Below are 17,626 nucleotides of genomic sequence, written 5' to 3'. Positions count from 1 at the left end.
AGATCTGCTTTGGACTCAGACAGACCTGAGGTTCAAGTTCAGACTTGCCTGTTGACAAGCTGTGCGGCCCTGGGCAGGCTGCTTAGCCTCTCTGAAGGTCAGCCTGCTCTTCTGTGGGATGAGGATAATCACGAGACCTACCAGGGCTCTAACTGCGTGATAGCTGGTCCCTATCAAATGCTCTGAACTGACTGCTATCATTACGTTCCTACCCTCCCCCTCCCTCTTCTTCAGCCCCCTCCCCTCTTACCTCGCTCCTCCTCCTTCTCCCGGATGACCCTCCCCTTGAGGGCTCGGCTCCAGGCGCCGCCGTAGTCACCCAGCTTGGCTCTCTCACTGCCGTCCTTGCCCTTGAACCAGGGCCCGTACCTGCGGGCGATGCTCGAGGCTTCGCCTGTGTCCCGGAAGCCTCTGCCCAGATGCAGGTCACCCAAGAAGGGCAGCTCAGGGCCCTCGGCGGGGCCTCCCACGGCAGGGCTGGCTTGGTTCTGGGAGACAGCAGGCTGGCCCACGAAGCCGGAGTGAAGGAAGACGAGGCTCCCAGCCGTCAGGTAGAGCGCCAGGAAGGTGAAGAAGCGCACGGGTTTCCGGCGGAAATACCGCTGGAATTTGAACCAGAGCTTGGCCATAGTGGGATCATTCCGGACTGGCTCGCTGGGGCTTGACCGGGGGGCTCAGAGGAAGGGGAGCAGAGGGCTTCTCTTAGGGATGGAACCCCTGGGGGTCCGCTGTTTTATTCCTTCTGCAAACGCGATTGGTAAGACTGGAGAGGGAGGACACGTCCACGGCAAAGCTGAGGCCAAGAGCAAGGAGGACTGAGCTCACCAAAGTCAGGGTGAGCCTCTGCAGGTCAAGAATGGGGTTCCGAGGCTCAGGGCCCCCAGGAGACGGTCCCATTTTCCTACATGTTCTTCAGTTCGGAGAGTTGCAAAAAGAACCTTAACAAACAGCAAGTGCAGGAGGACCCGGTGGGTCTGCAGCGGCTGCAGTTTGTGTCTTGCCCTCCCTCAGCTCCTCAGCCTGTGGAAGCTGGATTACTTCACAGAGGGGCCTGATCTTGGCCTCTTCCCTGCCTGGGGACCGAGCTCAGTGTGTCCACCTGCTGGGAGCAGAAGCTGGCGGGTCTCCATCCGGTCAGGTGTCCAGGTGCAGGGCTTCCACCTGCAAAACAGCACAGATACAGGTGTGAGAGGGTCCCTCACGGAAGTGCAGCACACAAAGCATCCTCAAACGGGGACACGGAGTCCCTGGGATGGGAGGAAGCCGTGATGGTTGGGAGTCCTGCAGGAGCTGGGCTGGCTGGAAGCCCAGGCCTGGGTCTTTCAGAACACTGCCCTTTTCTCTAAACTGGCAACTGGGGGGCTTGTATCTTCCTGGGCCCTAATTTGGGGAAGACCTTTATCATGGGTAAGCACAGAGGTGGTGTCCAGTCATCCCCGGTACCTGTGGGCGATGGTTTCCAGGGCCCACCATCATTCGTGGTTGCTCAAGTCCCTTCTATAAAACAGCACAGCATCGGCACATAACCAAGATGTATCCTCCGAACATTTGGCATCATCTCTAGATTACTTAGGATAACTGATGACAACATGGATGCTATGTAGATGGTCATCTACTGCATTGTTCTGGGGTCTGCATTGTTCGGGGGTCTCTATGGTACAATGCAGACCCAGTTTTTCCCTAGTATTTTCAGGCTGCAGTTGGTTGAATCTGTAGAGGTGTAACTTGTGGATATGCAGGGTTGGCTACACTTTGTTCCATGTTTCCTCAGTATTTGTCAAAAACACACTGATTTGTGGGTTCTTGTTAAACTACCTGGTAGACCAGGCTGAGTCTGAACCACGTGAAGCTCATGCTTTTTTTTAAAAAATATTATTTATTTATTTATTTATTTTTATTTGAAAGTCAGAGTTACACAGAGAAAGGAGAGGCAGAGAGAGACAGGGAGAGAGAGGTCTTCCATCCAATGGTTCACTCCCCAATTGGCCGCAATGGCTGGAGCTGTGCCAATCCGAAGCCAGGAGCCAGGAGCTTCTTCTGGGTCTCCCATGAGGGTACAGGGGCCCAAGGACTTGGACCATTTTCTACTGCTTTCCCAGGCCATAGCAGAGAGCTGGATCGGAAGTGGAGGAGCCGGGTCTTGAACCAGCACCCATATGGGATGCTGGCACTTCAGGCCAGGGTTTTAACCTGCTGTGCTACAGCGCTGGCCCCCCTTCTTTTTCTTTCAACCAACAAATATTTAGCGAGACCCGCTGTGTACCAGGTCTTGTCCTAGGTGCTACAGATGAAGCTCCGAGCCAGAGACACAAAATCCTTCATCTCTCAGGGCTCACCGTTTGGTAGGAGATATCAAATCCTTAGCTTCTGTTTTGCTATCCAAGGAAGTAAGGGAAAAGGAAGGAGAGTAGGGTTAAGTAGCAGCTCATTTCTTCATTCAGCATTTGTTGAGCGCCTATCATGTTTCCTCCATGTATTTTCTCATTTATTCCTCCCAACATTCCTATGGGGGGTAGCTCTTTCCTCTATTTTACAGATAAGAAGAATGAGGTCACTTTGCTGGTGAGTGGTCAAACCTCAGCTCTTTTTTTTTTTTTGACAGGCAGAGTTAGACAGTGAGAGAGAGAGAGAGACAGAGAGAAATGTCTTCCTTTTTCTGTTGATTCACCCCCCAAGTGGCCGCTACGGCCAGTACATTGCACCGATCCGAAGCCAGAAGCCAGGTGCTTCCTCCTGGTCTCCCATACAGGTGCAGGGCCCAAGGACCTGGGCCATCCTCCACTGCACTCCTGGGCCACAGCAGAGAGCTGGATTGGAAGAGGAGCAACCAGGACAGAATCTGGTGCCCCGACCGGGACTAGAACCTGGTGTGCCGGCGCCGCAGGCGGAGGATTAGCCTAGTGAGCTGCGGTGCCAGCCAAACCTCAGCTCTTAACCACTGAGTTTCTCGACTCTGTCCTTTGCCCACGTTGTCTGCGCATCACTGGGGAATTCAGAGACAGTCCCCACAGCTCTGGATAACCAGCAGGGGCCCTCAGGGTGCTGTCTGAGGGGCATGTGTTTCAGAATCATCTGGGTTGAGGGGGAAACTTGCATGTGTAGCAAGGTATGCTCTGATGGTAGCAGTGATCACAGAGCTGATAAGCACTGCCTCGTGAGTAAACAGAGTCATCAGCCAGGTGGGAAACAGGAATAACTTCATTTGAGCAATGCTGTTTCACGTGGCCACCAGCAGGGGGCCTGGGGATGCTCTTAGCCAATGCAATGGGATTCGATTGTCAGTCCCTGAAGATCTGAATTGTGATAGCTTCTCTCAAGCCAGCCAGCAGCATGGGAGCTCATCTGTGGTTCCGACTCTGCTTCTCCAATCACTTAGAAGCTGTGTACTGAACACTCTCTACGCACCAGTCATCCACTTAGGTACCTGGAATAGTTAATGAACAAAACAAAAATTCTTGTCCTAGTGGAGTCAAGTCATCCATCCATCAGTCTGCCTGGCTATCTATTTATTAAGCCATCCATCCATCCATCATTACTCTATTCATTAATCTGCCCATCCGCCCATCCATCCATCTGAACTGTCACTATCCATCCATCCATCCATCTGAACTGTCACCATTCACCCATCCATCCATCCAACTCTCCCCATCCAGTCATCGACCCAATCTTTCATTAATTTAAAAACATATATACTATACTATGGGTGTGTGCTTGAGATGCAGGAATAAATAATTCAGACAATCTAGAGGGGGGAGGGAGAGAGAGAGAGAGAGAGCGAGCGCGTCGTGAACCACTCTACTAGACCAACAATGATAAATCCTGTAATAGGTGCCCCCTGGCACTTCAAAAAGTTTGTTGGAGATTGAATAAAAAGATAAGTGTACTTTGCTGTGAAGTAATTTTTATAATCACAGTTTTTTTTCATAATACTTGCTTCTCATGAACTTTTTAAAGATCCTTCATATGCATGGATTTCAAAATTTATCTGAACCCAAATAAACTAATCTTTTACTTCCATTTCCATGAACTTTATGAAGTCCCCTGGTATGTACAAGAATGCAACAATAATGGATAATATTAATGTTTACTGAGCACTTAGTATAGGACAGAAATTGTTCTATACACATGTAAGTACTCTGATTTAACCCTCATACCAATTCTGAGAGAAGGGGAGTGAGTATCAGAGAAATTAGGTAATTTCTTCCAGGTCACAGAGCTGGTGAGTGGCAGCTAGGGTGCAAATCTGGGACCAGCTGACATCAAGGCCTCTGTGCCTCACCATGCATTTCTGGTCTCACATCCCTGCAGGGATCTGACGACGACCACAGACATGTACCCAGAAAGAGCCCTTGCACCTAATTCCCTAGACTGTGGCTTGAACTACCTGGGTGGGAGGCCTGGGGATATCATGGAGGGCTTCCCCAGGGAGGGGTCTTTGAGCTGGCATCAAAGGTCTTGCAGGAAGAGTCAAGATTCTTGGGGTAAGGGCACAGCACACGTAGAGGGCTGTATGGGGTGGCGACAGCAGAGGAACCAGGGGCACAGTGGGAATACAGCTGAGCAGGGCGACAAGGAGCAAGACCACGGGGAGCCTTGATGCCAATCCCAGACCCTGGACTGTCTTCAGTGGTCACTCCGACACTTTAGAAAGAGCAATCTCTTAGCTTGAAGACCTCAGAGCAGTGTATGGTGGCCCTGTGGCATTCCGTGTAGAGGACACATGTGCCAGATGTGTCTGCAGCTGGGCCAGGATGACAAATAGCCAGCAGCAGCCCCCAGGGGGTGGGCGGAGTCGGGGGCACTCCAGGCCAGAGCACAGCTCTGGAACTGAACATGCCTCTTCTGCCCGCCAGCCGCGTGGCTGGGGGCAGGGGCAAGACCCCTCTTCTCACCAAGGCTCGGGTTTCTCACCTGTAAAGACGGGCTAAGGGCCTAGACGTCCCTGCCAGAAAAAAAAAAAAATACTGAACGAGAAATTGCAGGAAGATGGCTGGTGCATAGGACGTACTCCAGGAATGGCCTGGCCCACGTGAGTGGACTTCCACTCCGTTTGCCACATCAGCACACTGCTGTCAAGGTCACAGCCACGGTCTCGGCTGTCGCGTCCCCTGTGTCTTTCTGCCTCTCTGCGGGTGTTTCTGGGCCCACGCGGCTTTTCTGGTTGCTGTTTTATCCTCGCGTTCTGAGATCTCAGTGGCGTCTTTTCTCTAAGTGGTTAAGTGGTGCCAAGTGGGCTTGTGGGTGATAACAAGCATGCTAGGAGCAGGCAGGGAACAGAAAGAGACTGGCATTGGCGGTGTGCGAGATGCAGGGGCCCAGTGAGGGGTGGGACTGCCCCACCTCCACCTTGGGAGCGCCTGCTCCCCCTGGGGAGGGAAGTGCTGGCGTGAGCCACCCCCACCATCCCGCCAGCACCGGGAGGGAGAGCACTCAGGAATCTGAGCTCCACTCCCCGGGTGGGTGGAGTGGCGTCTGCACCTCACTGCTTTATCACCAGTGCCCTGCACGCAGTAGATGCCCCGCCCACCGTCGGCAACACTAGTGCAGTAAGCAAGTGAAGAGGCGGGTGCCTGGCCGCCCCCACAGCTTCAACCTGCAGCCATGGCTTCACGCCATGTGCTAACACACTCAGGTGACAGTGATGGGGTCCTGTAAATTCACAGCCTCGTAGAGGTAGCATCTCGCTTTGCTCAGTGCTGGGTGGCTCTGCGGTTTCCCTCACTGATCCATAGCTCCCTGTCCTCAAAGGAACTCCACAGGCACTGCACCTCCCACTCTGCCAGTCATTTGTGCCTCTCCAAATCTCCACCTCTTATCCATATTCTCTCTCTCTCTCTGTCTCTGCCCCCTACCCACATACATCGAGGAAAAAAAGCTGCCAGGGGCTGAGCACCTACTGTATGCCAGACTCCGAGCTGCAAGGTTTTGCAAACTCACTCACACATCCACCTCCCTCCTGGTGACCTGCGAGGTGGGTGTAATGGTCCTTTCCAATCCACAGATCTACAACCTTGGGTAGGGGTGATGGGCCTGGAGCAAACCCCTTCCCCTCTCCGTGTGCCCTTGCTCAGCAGGTGTTGGGGCTCACGATCGCACTGACACCTTCTCCAGGCATTCACTGCCCCCCTCTGGGCTGCAGCTTCCCCTCCACAAAGCACGTCAACCAGAAAATGTTCCTCCCAGGTCACGGGTAGGATCTGCCGATCCTCAGGGATCACCTCTCTCCACCGGGCTGGAGTCGGCGCTTCTAAGAGCTGGCTGTCACGCCTTCATCCCTCTTCCTTTTATGGGAGGCCCTCTGAGCCTCAGTTTCCCCATCGGTTGCATGTGGCGGCTGCCCCCAACCCTGCTGCCCTGTGTGGGGAGGGCAGCATCCTGCGATCACAGATTCGTTTCCAGCAGGAGCCTCCGAGTGTCTAAACACAGCCTATTTTTAGCACCAGAATGAACCTCTGGTGTTGAGCTGCCAAGAACAAGATGGGCGGGATGGAACTGCCCTGCAGGGAAGAGGAGCAGGAGCTGTGATCACCCTGCCACGCCCTCCCCGGGGAGCCAGAGGGGGCTTCTCCCTTCCAGGTTCTGGTCATGGGGGTGGAGACAGGTCAGGGCTGAAACCCGTGAAATGCAGGTTCCAGGGAGGGAGGGGACAGGCCCTTTCTCTATGGCCCACAGAAACCTAACTTAGGAGGCAGAGGCAGGCGGGGAGGGCTGGGCAGGCCCAGGGACCAGCTGACCCCCTGACTACCCAAGCCTGGCCAAGAAGTTGCTGCTTAGAAGCCTGGTTTGTGAACGTTTTGGGTAGGAGACCCACCTGGGAAATCTCAAAAAAAAAAAAAAAAAAAAGGGGAACCCAGGTCCAAGGTGAAATTTAGTCTTCGTCTAATAATAAAACTACAGTTGTCCCTCCTGATCATATATGGGGTCTTGTTGCAAGATCCCCAGTGGATGCCTGGAAGGGCAGATAGTACTGAACGCTAGCAGACTGCATTTTTTCATTCACATACATACTGTGACGGTTTCACCTTTTTATTAAAGGAAGCACTTCTTAGCTTCCCTTCGGCATCTCTGAATGGCCAGCATCACTACCCTTGTGCTTTGGGGCCACTGTGAAGTAAAATAGCACACATATTGTGATGCCGTGACTCATGGGTGGGTAGAGGATACGATGCCTACGCCAGCCCGAGGCACGGAGTAGGCTGGCCCAAGAGTCCATCACGCTACTCACAACTGCATGCAATTTAATAGTTATGAGTTATTTCTGGAGTTTTCCGTTTCATATGGTCAGACCATGGTTGACTGTGAACGGATAGAGGGACCACTGTGTCAGAAGTCACTGGTGCGCCAGGCCCTGGTGTCAGCTGAGGTGGTGGTTAATCGCTCTGAACCTGTTGCCCCCCCTGCAGAGAATGGGGACATGAGTATTTATTGCATAGAGCTGATGTGGGAACTAAACGGGTTAATATATGCAAGTATACTATCATACTAAGAAATACTGGCTGTACTACCTGTAATCATAATGATTTAATGATTCACAGATCATGCATGCAGCTCGCCTGCCCGTCTCCCCTGTTCTCTGGCATGGGGATCCCATGCTCATCACAGGCCTTTTCCCTCATTAATTCTCAGTTGGTGTGGCTTGGGTAGAATGGACTCTCATCCTCCTCCCTGGTACGTGTACGTGAGGATTAACACAGGGTGGAAGCAAGCCCAGGAGTGAAACTGCCCGGTCTTCCCACATGGGCATCTTGGGACTATGCTGTGAAATGGTGATTTGTTTCCCAAAGCGGTGGGAGTCACAGTCCCCCCAAGTCGTGTCTGAGCAACTCTGCCCAGGTCCACGTCAGCACTTATGTCGTGAGGCCTTTCCACTTCTGCCAATCCAGCAGATCTGTAACAGACACGGTGCCTGTGTGTGTCCTGCCCACAGAGTAAGCGTCAAATGCCGTGCCTACATCGCTCTGCCGGCAGGTTTTCTCCAGCACCGGGGGTGGCTCCTGTGCCTGTGTGCCTGGAGGCCTGGGAGTGCTGGGGACGCAGCACGTGGAGGCAGCCTTAACCAAGGGCTGATGGGAGTTGGGGTACACATGCCCCAGCCCCCTCACCCCTCAGCTGGAATAACTCTGAGACAGTGTTTACACGGACTCCCTGAGTTGCTCCTGTGGGGTTTAGCCACAATCACCCTCAAAAATAGCTGACCCAGTAACACCTCTTACTTTCTTTCCTCCCCTATCTCCCTTCCCTATTCGAGGAAGCAGAAGAACCATCTTACTCTTCATTTCCAATGATATCGATTACTCCAAAGAGACCAGGGTTTTTGCAACATTTTTCTTATCACTGGACTGTAAATGCTTCTAGTTCCCCTCCCTTAAAAACAAGTAATGCTATGACAGACATCTGGTGTGTAGATCTTTACACAGAGTTCTGGAAGGCAACATTCAGCAATGCTGAGGCATAGGCAATGATGAGCCATGCCCACTTTACAGATGAAGAAACTAAGGCTCACAGAGCTGAATTAACTTGCCCAGGCTTGAAACTAGCAAGGAGTGGAGCATGAATCCAAGCAGAAAGCGCTCTGTGGCTCAATGTTGGGATGCACTATAGACACCTAGCAGGCCTCTCTCCCTCCATCGAACCCCAGCCTCAGTGAATACATAAAAGACCATCCCTCAAATCCTCCTCCAGGTAGATGGGCTCCCAGCTCCTCTAATCAAAGTTCCTTCTCAGGCTGGCTCCACGGCTCACTAGGCTAATCCTCCGCCTGTAGCGCCGGCACCCCGGGGTTCTAGTCCTGGTCAGGGCGTTGGATTCTGTCCCAGTTGCCCCTCTTCCAGGCCAGCTCTCTGCTGTGGCCCGGGAGTGCAGTGGAGGATGGCCCAAGTGCTTGGACCCTGCACCCGCATGGGAGACCAGGAGGAAGCACCTGGCTCCTGGCTTCGGATCAGCGCAGTGCCGGCCATGGCAGCCATTTGGGGGGTGAACCAACGGAAGGAAGACCTTTCTCTCTCTCTCTCTCTCTCTCTCTCTCACTGTCTAACTCTACCTGGTAAAAAAAAAAAAAAGTTCCTTCTCTTCCTTCTTGGTCCTGGACCAGCCATGTGGCCAGGGAAAGAAGTCACGAAACAGCTTACAAGGAAATGCCATGACCAAGGCTGATCCGCAGCTTTCACACATGGTTATCAGAAATCCAGAATTCTGGGAACCCCGCTAGCCATGGGAAGGACTTTGCTCTCCATAAAGTGGGTAGGCTGCCCCGGACACATCCTTCCACTCATGGGTGGGCCCGTCCTGAACATGCAGTGGTTTCTGGCCCTTCAGTGGAAAGCTGCAATGGGTGTGTCTGTACATTACAGACTTACTTTCAAGGTCAAAAAAACACTAGGATCTGCATCAAAGATTCTGCACATTTGTATGTGCATACAAGAGGAACTTGCTCCAGGTTCCTAACCACAGCCTACACTGCCTCCTGTACACACTCAGGCCACGCCCAAGAAGAGGCCCCTGAGCTCCCGCACGTCCCCGGGATGAGGACTCACCCGCCACCACCCAGCACTCACGGCTCATCATCCGTGTCCATTTCCATCCATCTTCCCCAAATCTCAAGAAAATAAATGGGAAGGCAAAGTGCCATTAGCTTAATGGCCTTTAACACCCAGCCATCTGCCATGATGTAATTAAATAAAAAAATCAGAGTGAGCATATGGTGCCCATTATGAATAAATATTAAAATTTTGTTTCCCTGGATAATGACTGCAGTGCCTCTTGCTCCATGGGCAAACTTTATGGCCATTTGCACTTGTTGCAGGCAATCAGGTTGAGCCCCAGTGAATGGGGATGGCGGCTGGGAGGGAATGTGGAAAGGAGATCAGACCTGGAGTCAGATGCCCCTGCACTTGAACCCACGGCTCCTGGATCTCCAGCGAGCAGCCTGTATCTATCATTCAGTTTCCTCGCCTGCAAAACAGGACTGTTCACTCTACCTTTCTGAGGAGATAGGAGGGTGAGATGGGCTCAAAGCGTCTAAGTAGCACACAAATAATAATGTGACCAAATAGTTATTAAGCTGCTCTAGATAGGAACTTGTTTAATCTTTACAACAATCCATTCAGAAAGGTTGCATTTTTTTAATTGCCATTTTTTTTGACAGGCAGAGTGGACAGTGAGAGAGAGAGACAGAGAGAAAGGTCTTCCTTTTGCCGTTGGTTCACCCTCCAATGGCCGGCGCGGCCGGCACGCTGTGGCCGGTGTGTTGTGGCCGGCGCACCGCGCCGATCTGAAGGCAGGAGCCAGGTGCTTATCCTGGTTTCCCATGGGGTGCAGGGCCCAAGCACTTGGGCCATCCTCCACTGCACTCCTGGGCCACAGCAGAGAGCTGGCCTGGAAGAGGGGCAACTGGGACAGAATCTGGCACCCCGACCAGGACTAGAATCCGGTGTGCCAGTGCCGCAAGGCGGAGGATTAGCCTAGTGAGCCGCGGCGCCAGCCTTAATTGCCATTTTACAAATGAGGAGACAGAGATTCAGAGAGGTTATTCATCTGTGCAAGATCACACAGCTAGGGAGTGGTGGAACAGGTGTGAGCCCAGGCAGTCTGAATCTAGAGTCTGCTTTCTTAATCTTCATGAAGCCTAAACACAACAGCTTCTCAACAGATGGTCATTCCCTGCAGTAACTTTGGCCAACTAAGCAAAGCACTTCCCCCTTCTCATACAGTACCACTTGTCCAGACTTTGCCTCAGAAAAAGATGAGGACTAAATGAGTTGGTGCAGTGATTGGTGACCACCCGTGGGATGTGTGGAAGACGCACTAGAAAGTGCCTGGAGTATGATTCTCACCCTCTGCTTACATCATCCCGTCCGCCGGCATTGCTGGTGCACAACAGGTCGACTTCTACCTGGAACTGGCCCCCAGAAATATGAAACTGGGATTTGAGACACCCCAGTTTCTGTTGGTCAATCAGACCAATGACGTGTAACTTCAGGAGCTGTCATCAAGTGCCTAAAGAGACAAGTTAGCCTGCAAAGAGAAGGAGAAGAGAGTAGAAGAGCACAGAACAGGCCTTGAGACCGGACTGAATAAGCCTTGGGTTCCTGATGTTGGAGGGCCAAGTACCAGCCTTGTAGGTGTGGACAACATTAAACAAGAATACCCAAGTACTTGTCTTTCCATCACACTGGATACCCCACAAAGGTTCAATAAGCTTTAACTATAGCTAGTCTTCATAAGACAGCCACTTACAACTGAGCAAACTCCTACCATACAATATCACAATCCCACTCCCTGGTGTTTACACAATGGAGCTGGAAACTTACGTGCATCCAGACAATGGAAGATTATTCAGTGTGACAAAGAAATGAGCTATCAAGCCATGAGAGGACAAGGAGGAAGCTGAGATGCATAATACTAAGGGAGAGAAGCCAACCTGATTCTGACTACAAATGGCCCAGTGGAAACTACAGTTGAAGGAACAGCCATTACCAGGGGTCAGGAGAGGGAGGGGTAGGTAGGCAGAGCAAGGGAGAATTTTAGGGCAGTGAAACTATTCTATGTAATGGAAGACGCACATCATAGTGTTATGGCAGACACACATGCCATACATTTGTTTCAACCCATAGAATGGGCAAAACCAACAGTGAATCCTAATGTTAATTATGGAGTTTGGGTGACAAAGCTGTATCCATATAGGTTCAATCATCGTAACAAGTATACCGCTCTGCTGGTGGAGGTGGTTGGGGGTGAGTGTGGGAGCCAGGAGAAACCTTTGCACCTTTTGAACAATTTTGTTGTGAACCTAAAATGCTCTTAAAAATAAAATATTTTGAACATCAGTAGTGGCATAACTATGGTTGACAACAATTGATTGCATATTTTAAAATAGCTGATAGAGAGGATTTGGGGTGTTGCCCACCCAAAGAAATGATAAGCATTTGAGATCATGGATGTGCCAATTATCCTGATCTGCTCATATTACATACTGTGTACATATACTGAAATGTCACACTGCATTCCACAAATATGTAAAATTATGTACCACTTAATTTTTTAGCCTATTTTTATTTTTCCTTTAATGTTCATTTTTATTTGAAAGGCAGAGACAGAGCTTTTGCATCTACTGGTTCACTCCCCAGTTGCCCACAACAGCTAGGGTTGTGCCAGGCCAAAGCCGGGAGCCCAAAACTCCATCTGGGTCTCTGCTGTGGAATGGTAGAGCCCCAACTACTTGATCCATTGCATGCTGGCTCCCAAGGTCTACATTAGCAGGAGGCTGGAATCAGGACTTGAACCCAGCCGCTCTGCTATGAGATGTGGCTGTCCCAAGCAGCAGCTTAACCACTGTGCCAAACTCCTTCTAGTCTATTTTTAAAAAACAGACATACTTGAAGAGGCAGGGACTCATCGGGGTCAGCATCAAGGAATCACCCAAACTCTGGGCCGAGGGGAAGGGGCTGGGATGCAGGAAGGGACGGGGGTAGGCAGCAGATGCATGGGTTAGCTGACAGTCCTCGTGTCTGGCAGTTGGAAGGAAGGGACCCAAGGCGCAGCCACCCATTCTCCTGGCCTTCCCTGTATGGCCACCAGCAGCCCTGCTCTGAGCTCAGATCACTTTCTCCCCCAGAGGGACTTCTAAATAAAGGCCCCAAATCCCCATCATGAAGCCATCTGGAGTCATCAGGCTCTTCAGGAGCTGCTGTGTGGCGGGTCAATTAGTGTGCATTTGCATAGAGTTCCTTAATAGGTTGCTAATTGCCTGGGGGGGATAATGGATGGCTGTGCTCTGTCTGGGCAGAATGTTTACCCACAGGGCAGTACAGGGGGTGGCAGAGATCTGGGAGGAAGTGGGGGCACGGACTGGGATGGGATGGAAGGGAAGGCGATGGGAGAGAGGGCGTACTGACTCACACGTAGAAAGGGGAAATATTAGTTTGTGAACCTTTGCATTAGCTAAGCATATGCGTCACAGTGTACAACGTGTTTCTCACTGTGGGCCCGTCTGGCTCATTTGAGCTCCTAGTGCTAGAGAATCGTGAGGGGGAGCTACGTAGGGTGCAGGGTGGGGGTCCCAGGAAGACCCTCCAAGAAGAATGGAGGTGAGCTGAGAGCTGAAGAAGGAGGCAGCCTGGGGAAGACGTTGGGCAAGGACGTAGAGGGGGAGGTGATGCACAAAGATTGGGGGGTGGGACGGGGTGGGTTCCACCCCGCAGGTGTCCTGGCTTCTGCTCAGGGCTGTTTCTGAACTGTAGGCTGACCCACACCCTTTCCTGGGGGATTGGAGGAGGAGGGTCCTAGGGCTCCTTCCTGCAAGCAGGTTTCTAAGAGCCCTTTGAACTCTCAGATCCTATACTAGAAAAACAAGAAGGTAAAACATAACGAGATATGGCTCTTGGGGGCTAAGCTGGGGTCAAAACCTGTTGTTTGCTGGAACTGAAAACAGGCAACAGTGCAGGTGCTCCACGGGCCCTAGGATTTCTTCCTGGATGGAGCTCTGGGGCACGGAGCCCACAGAGCCCGAGATACTTACTCTCTGGCCCTTTGCAGAAAGCCTTCACTGCCCTGTATCTTCATCGGCATTGGGTGCTGACTCAGGCCCATCAGGGGAGGTCGCCCTGTCCACTTCCAGAGCTCAAGGACCACCCATGGGCCACTTAGCATCTTCAGAGCAAGTGACAAAGGGCTGGAAGGAAGCCTGGGGATCTACCCCTGGCCAAACAGACTTCTTTGATGTGAGGGGAAAGTGAGGCTCAGAGAACACCTAGCGAGCTAGCCTCTCTCCACGTAAAGTGCCGTGCAGGACCCCGCTAGCCTCTCTCCACGTAAAGTGCCGTGCAGGACCCCGCTAGCCTCTCTCCACGTAAAGTGCTGTGCAGGGCCCCGCTAGCCTCTCTCCACGTAAAGTGCTGTGCAGGACCCCGCTAGCCTCTCTCCACGTAAAGTGCTGTGCAGGACCCCGGGCCCCAGCACGTGTTCGATAACGTTAGCTATTGTGGTGGCAGTGGTCATGACACAGAGTCCTTAGAAAGCAGCTCATGCAGCCAGCACCACGGCTCACTAGGCTAATCCTCTGCCTGCGGTGCTGGCACCTCGGGGTTCTAGTCCCAGTCGGGGCACCGGATTCCGTTCCGGTTGCTCACCTCTTTCAGGCCAGCTCTCTGCTGTGGCCAGGGAGTGCAGTGGAGGATGGCCCAGGTGCTTGGGCCCTGCACCCCATGGGAGACCAGGAAAAGCACCTGGCTCCTGGCTCCTGCCATCGGATCAGCGCGGTGCGCCGGCTGCAGCGTGCCAGCCACGGCGGCCATTGTAGGGTGAACCAATGGCAAAAGGAAGACCTTTCTCTCTGTCTCTCTCTCACAGTCCACTCTGCCTGTCAAAAAAAAAAAAAAAAAAAAAAAAAAAAGGCAGCTCATGCAACTCTCATGTTTCCCAGCTGAAGAACTCAGGCCTGAAAGAGGCTGACGAGGTGACCCAGGCGCAGAGCCGGATCAGCACCAGGCCGGTCCCAGGACAGGGCCTGCTGCCCTCGACGTTTCTTCTCAGTGCGTACACCGCTCCCTGCCAGCCCCCAAGACTCCCAGCTGAAACCACAAGCAAATTACTACTCACTAGCTCCACGCTTACCGCGGTGGATTCAACTCTAATTCAGGAACCGTGACAGCTCCCATTAGCAACTCTTCCCCAGAAAGGAAATTTCCATCAGGCGTTTCCCTGGCAAGACCCACTGTCCCCACCCAAAGCACCCAAGCCACCACCTTCCTGCCAGGCGTGTGTGTGTGTGTGTGTGTGTGTGGTCTCTGTCCCAGCCCAGCTCCACTGGTTCAAGTTTTCCTTCCTCGTGGAGCCTCCTGTGCCCTCTGAGGAGTCTCGGGTCCTGCAGCCGGCTCCGAGTAGGACTAACGGGTGAACTCACTACGAGGGGAGGACCCCCCACAACCTCCAGGTCAGCTTCCTCACGCAGTGACTCCATCAGACTCAGGGCTCCTGGACCCCAGCCCTAAGACCCAATGCTCTCCCTGGGAAGGAAGAAAAATGAATCAATTGCCAACGATTGCATACCTACCATGTGCTAGGCCCTTCCACTCACACAGCCTCTCATTAGCGGCCCTGCATGGTGGGAGGTTTCTATTTTCCTAGATCAACTTATGAGAAGGCAGAGCAAGTGAGTGGTAGCACAAGAGGTAAGGTCTGTCTGACTCTAGAACCCTTAATAACCTGTTTGACACCGCCTCTTGTTGCAATACTAATCTTGGAATGTTGACCTTGGGACCTCCTCTCTGTGGGGGAAGAGGGGTGATTAAAAAGGAAGCCTTGGGGCCGGTGCTGTGGAGTAGCAGGTAAAGCCGTCTCCTGCAGTGCCAGCATCCCATATGGGCACCAGCTCAAGTCCCGGCTGCTCCTCTTCCAATCCAGCTCTCTGCTATGGCCTGGGAAAACAGTAGAAGATGGCCCAAGTCCTTGGGCCCCTGCACCCACATGGGAAACCCAGAGGAAGCTTCTGGCTCCTGGCTTCGGATTGGTGCAGCTCTGCCCGTTGTGGCCAATTGGGGAGTGAACCAGAAGATGGAAGATCTCTCTCTCTCTCTCTCTCTCTGCCTCTCCTTCTTTCTCTGTGTAACTCTGACTTTCAAATAAATAACTAGACCTTAAAAAAAAAGGAAGCCTTTCTCCTCTATGTGTTCACATACTGTAGGGAACAAGCACCTTCAGGCAGGCACAGGGGTCCCGAGGCCCCAGTGGCATCTGCGCCGCATTCTTCAGTGGCCCCAGGAGTTCGGCCAGCATCCAACAGAGAGGAGCCCCCCACGCAGGGGCCGCCACTGCCAGCAACTGACCAATCCTTCGGCTCCTTTTATGCCACCTGGACACCACAGGGAAGGTGGCATGGGGTCACGCTGGTGCACATACAAGCGGAGACTCATGTGGGTGTAAACACGCGCACACACCTGTGCCTGCTGCCTCCCCTCCCTCTGCCCCCAGCACACGCACGTTCACCCTCCCCTGTTGGTCCCTATTCACAACACACGGTAGGAACCCTTAAACCGAATCTGCAAGTGGACAACAACAGATACTGTGAAACTTGCTCAAGAAACATGCTTGGGATTCGGGATCAAATTAGAAACGGAATTGTCTTTTGCTGAGCAAACGTGGTTCCTTCATCCCCTGGGATGTCAAAGAGCAGACCACCATGTGCCTTAAAAAGTTGAGATCGGGGTTTTTCTTCCTCAGCACCATGGACCTACAGGACTGGATGCTTCCTCATTGTGCAGGGGAGCTGGCCTGGGCTTGGGAAGGGCTTAGTGGCTCCCCTGGCCTGTCCCCATGAGGTGCTGGCACTGTTCCCCTTTCTCCCCGAGTTCTGACCATCACAAATATCTCTCGGAGCTGGCATCATGGCACAGTGGGTTAAGCCACCACCTGGGACACCAGCATCCCATACTGAAGTAGTTCAAGTCCTGGCTGCTCTGTTTCCAATCCAGCTCCCTGCTAATGCACTTGGGAAAGCAGCAGAAAATGGCCCAATGGCTTGGACCCCTGCCATCCATGTGGGAGAGCTGGATGGAGCTCCAGGATCTCGGCATCAGCCTGGACCAGCCTTGACCCTTGCAACCCAGCTGATGGAAGACTGTCTCTGCCTCTGTGTCTCTTGCTATGTCTTCTGTTACTTCCTCTGTAACTCTGTCCTTCAAATTAAAAAAAAAATCTCTGGGTGCTGTTCGAGACTTAGCCCTTAAGAATAAAGAATGAAGGAGAACATCACTCTTGCTCCCTCTGACTCCAGATCCCCGACTTTGTTGCATCGAGAGTTTTCTCCCGGAGCTCTACCACAAGATTCTGCTGTGAGTTCCATGGGGTCCCTGGCTTCCAGAACTTGATGCGAGACCACTGGCTCCCTTTCTGCATTGCGGGGGTCTCTGATTCTGGAATTCTGCTCTAAACTGCTAGGATTCCATCTCCTCCCACATCAAGGTTGAGATTCTCCCTGGGAGACAGGCATGCCTCACTGCCTTCCAGTGGCCAGGATGAAAGATGAGCCCATGAATTATATATTTCGAGTCATCTCTAAATTGCTCGGCAATTATAGAACACCCAGGGTCAGCTGCTGGGAGCAAAAACCTCCCCCTGAGCAGAGGAAAACAGCTGAGTGGAAACACAGACATGCGTGAAGACGTTGCCTCTGGCGGGAGGTTCGGGAGCAAGGTGGTTTTTTGTTTGTTTGTTTGTTTGTTTTTAAATCTCACCAGGCTTATACCTTGCAGGGGCCTCCAGAAGTTCATGGAAAATGCACCTGATGAAACAACTATGTACAGATCACAATTTTTTTTTGTAAAGAAACCAGGAGCCAGGAACTCCATCATGGTCTCCCACAGTGGTGGCAGGAGCTCAACTACTCAGGCCGTCTTCTGCTGCCTTCCCAGGAGCATTAGCAGGAAACTGGAATGGAAGTGGAGCAGCTGGGACTTGAAATGGTGCTCCAACATGGGATGCCAGTTTTCAAGTGATACCTGTACCACATCAGCCCTGGATCTCAATTTTTTGTGTGTATGCCAAAATATACTTATCTTTTAATTCCATTTACCCATGAACTTTTGGAAGCCCTCTCCTGTTTTACTTTTCATAATTAGCTTTGGTTTATTTT

General features: G+C 52.2%; 1 protein-coding gene across 2 annotated transcripts in view; it reads right to left on the bottom strand.

Annotated features, from left to right (window-relative positions):
* The window catches only part of WSCD2 (WSC domain containing 2), a 130,372-nt gene that overhangs the window by 54,829 nt on the left and 57,917 nt on the right, over positions 1 to 17,626 (bottom strand). For both annotated transcript variants that reach the window (XM_008249349.4, XM_017338066.3), the window contains exon 2: positions 251 to 1,161. In XM_008249349.4, the coding sequence (XP_008247571.1) occupies positions 251 to 629 (379 nt within the window). In that variant the 5' untranslated portion in view covers positions 630 to 1,161. The remainder of the gene's footprint in view (positions 1 to 250; positions 1,162 to 17,626) is intronic.

This window comes from Oryctolagus cuniculus, chromosome 21 (genome assembly GCF_964237555.1).
Source record: "Oryctolagus cuniculus chromosome 21, mOryCun1.1, whole genome shotgun sequence".
NCBI classification, from domain to species: Eukaryota; Metazoa; Chordata; class Mammalia; order Lagomorpha; family Leporidae; genus Oryctolagus; species Oryctolagus cuniculus.
The sequence above is the reverse complement of the archived record's forward strand: the minus strand, read 5'-3'. Positions and strand labels throughout refer to the sequence as shown.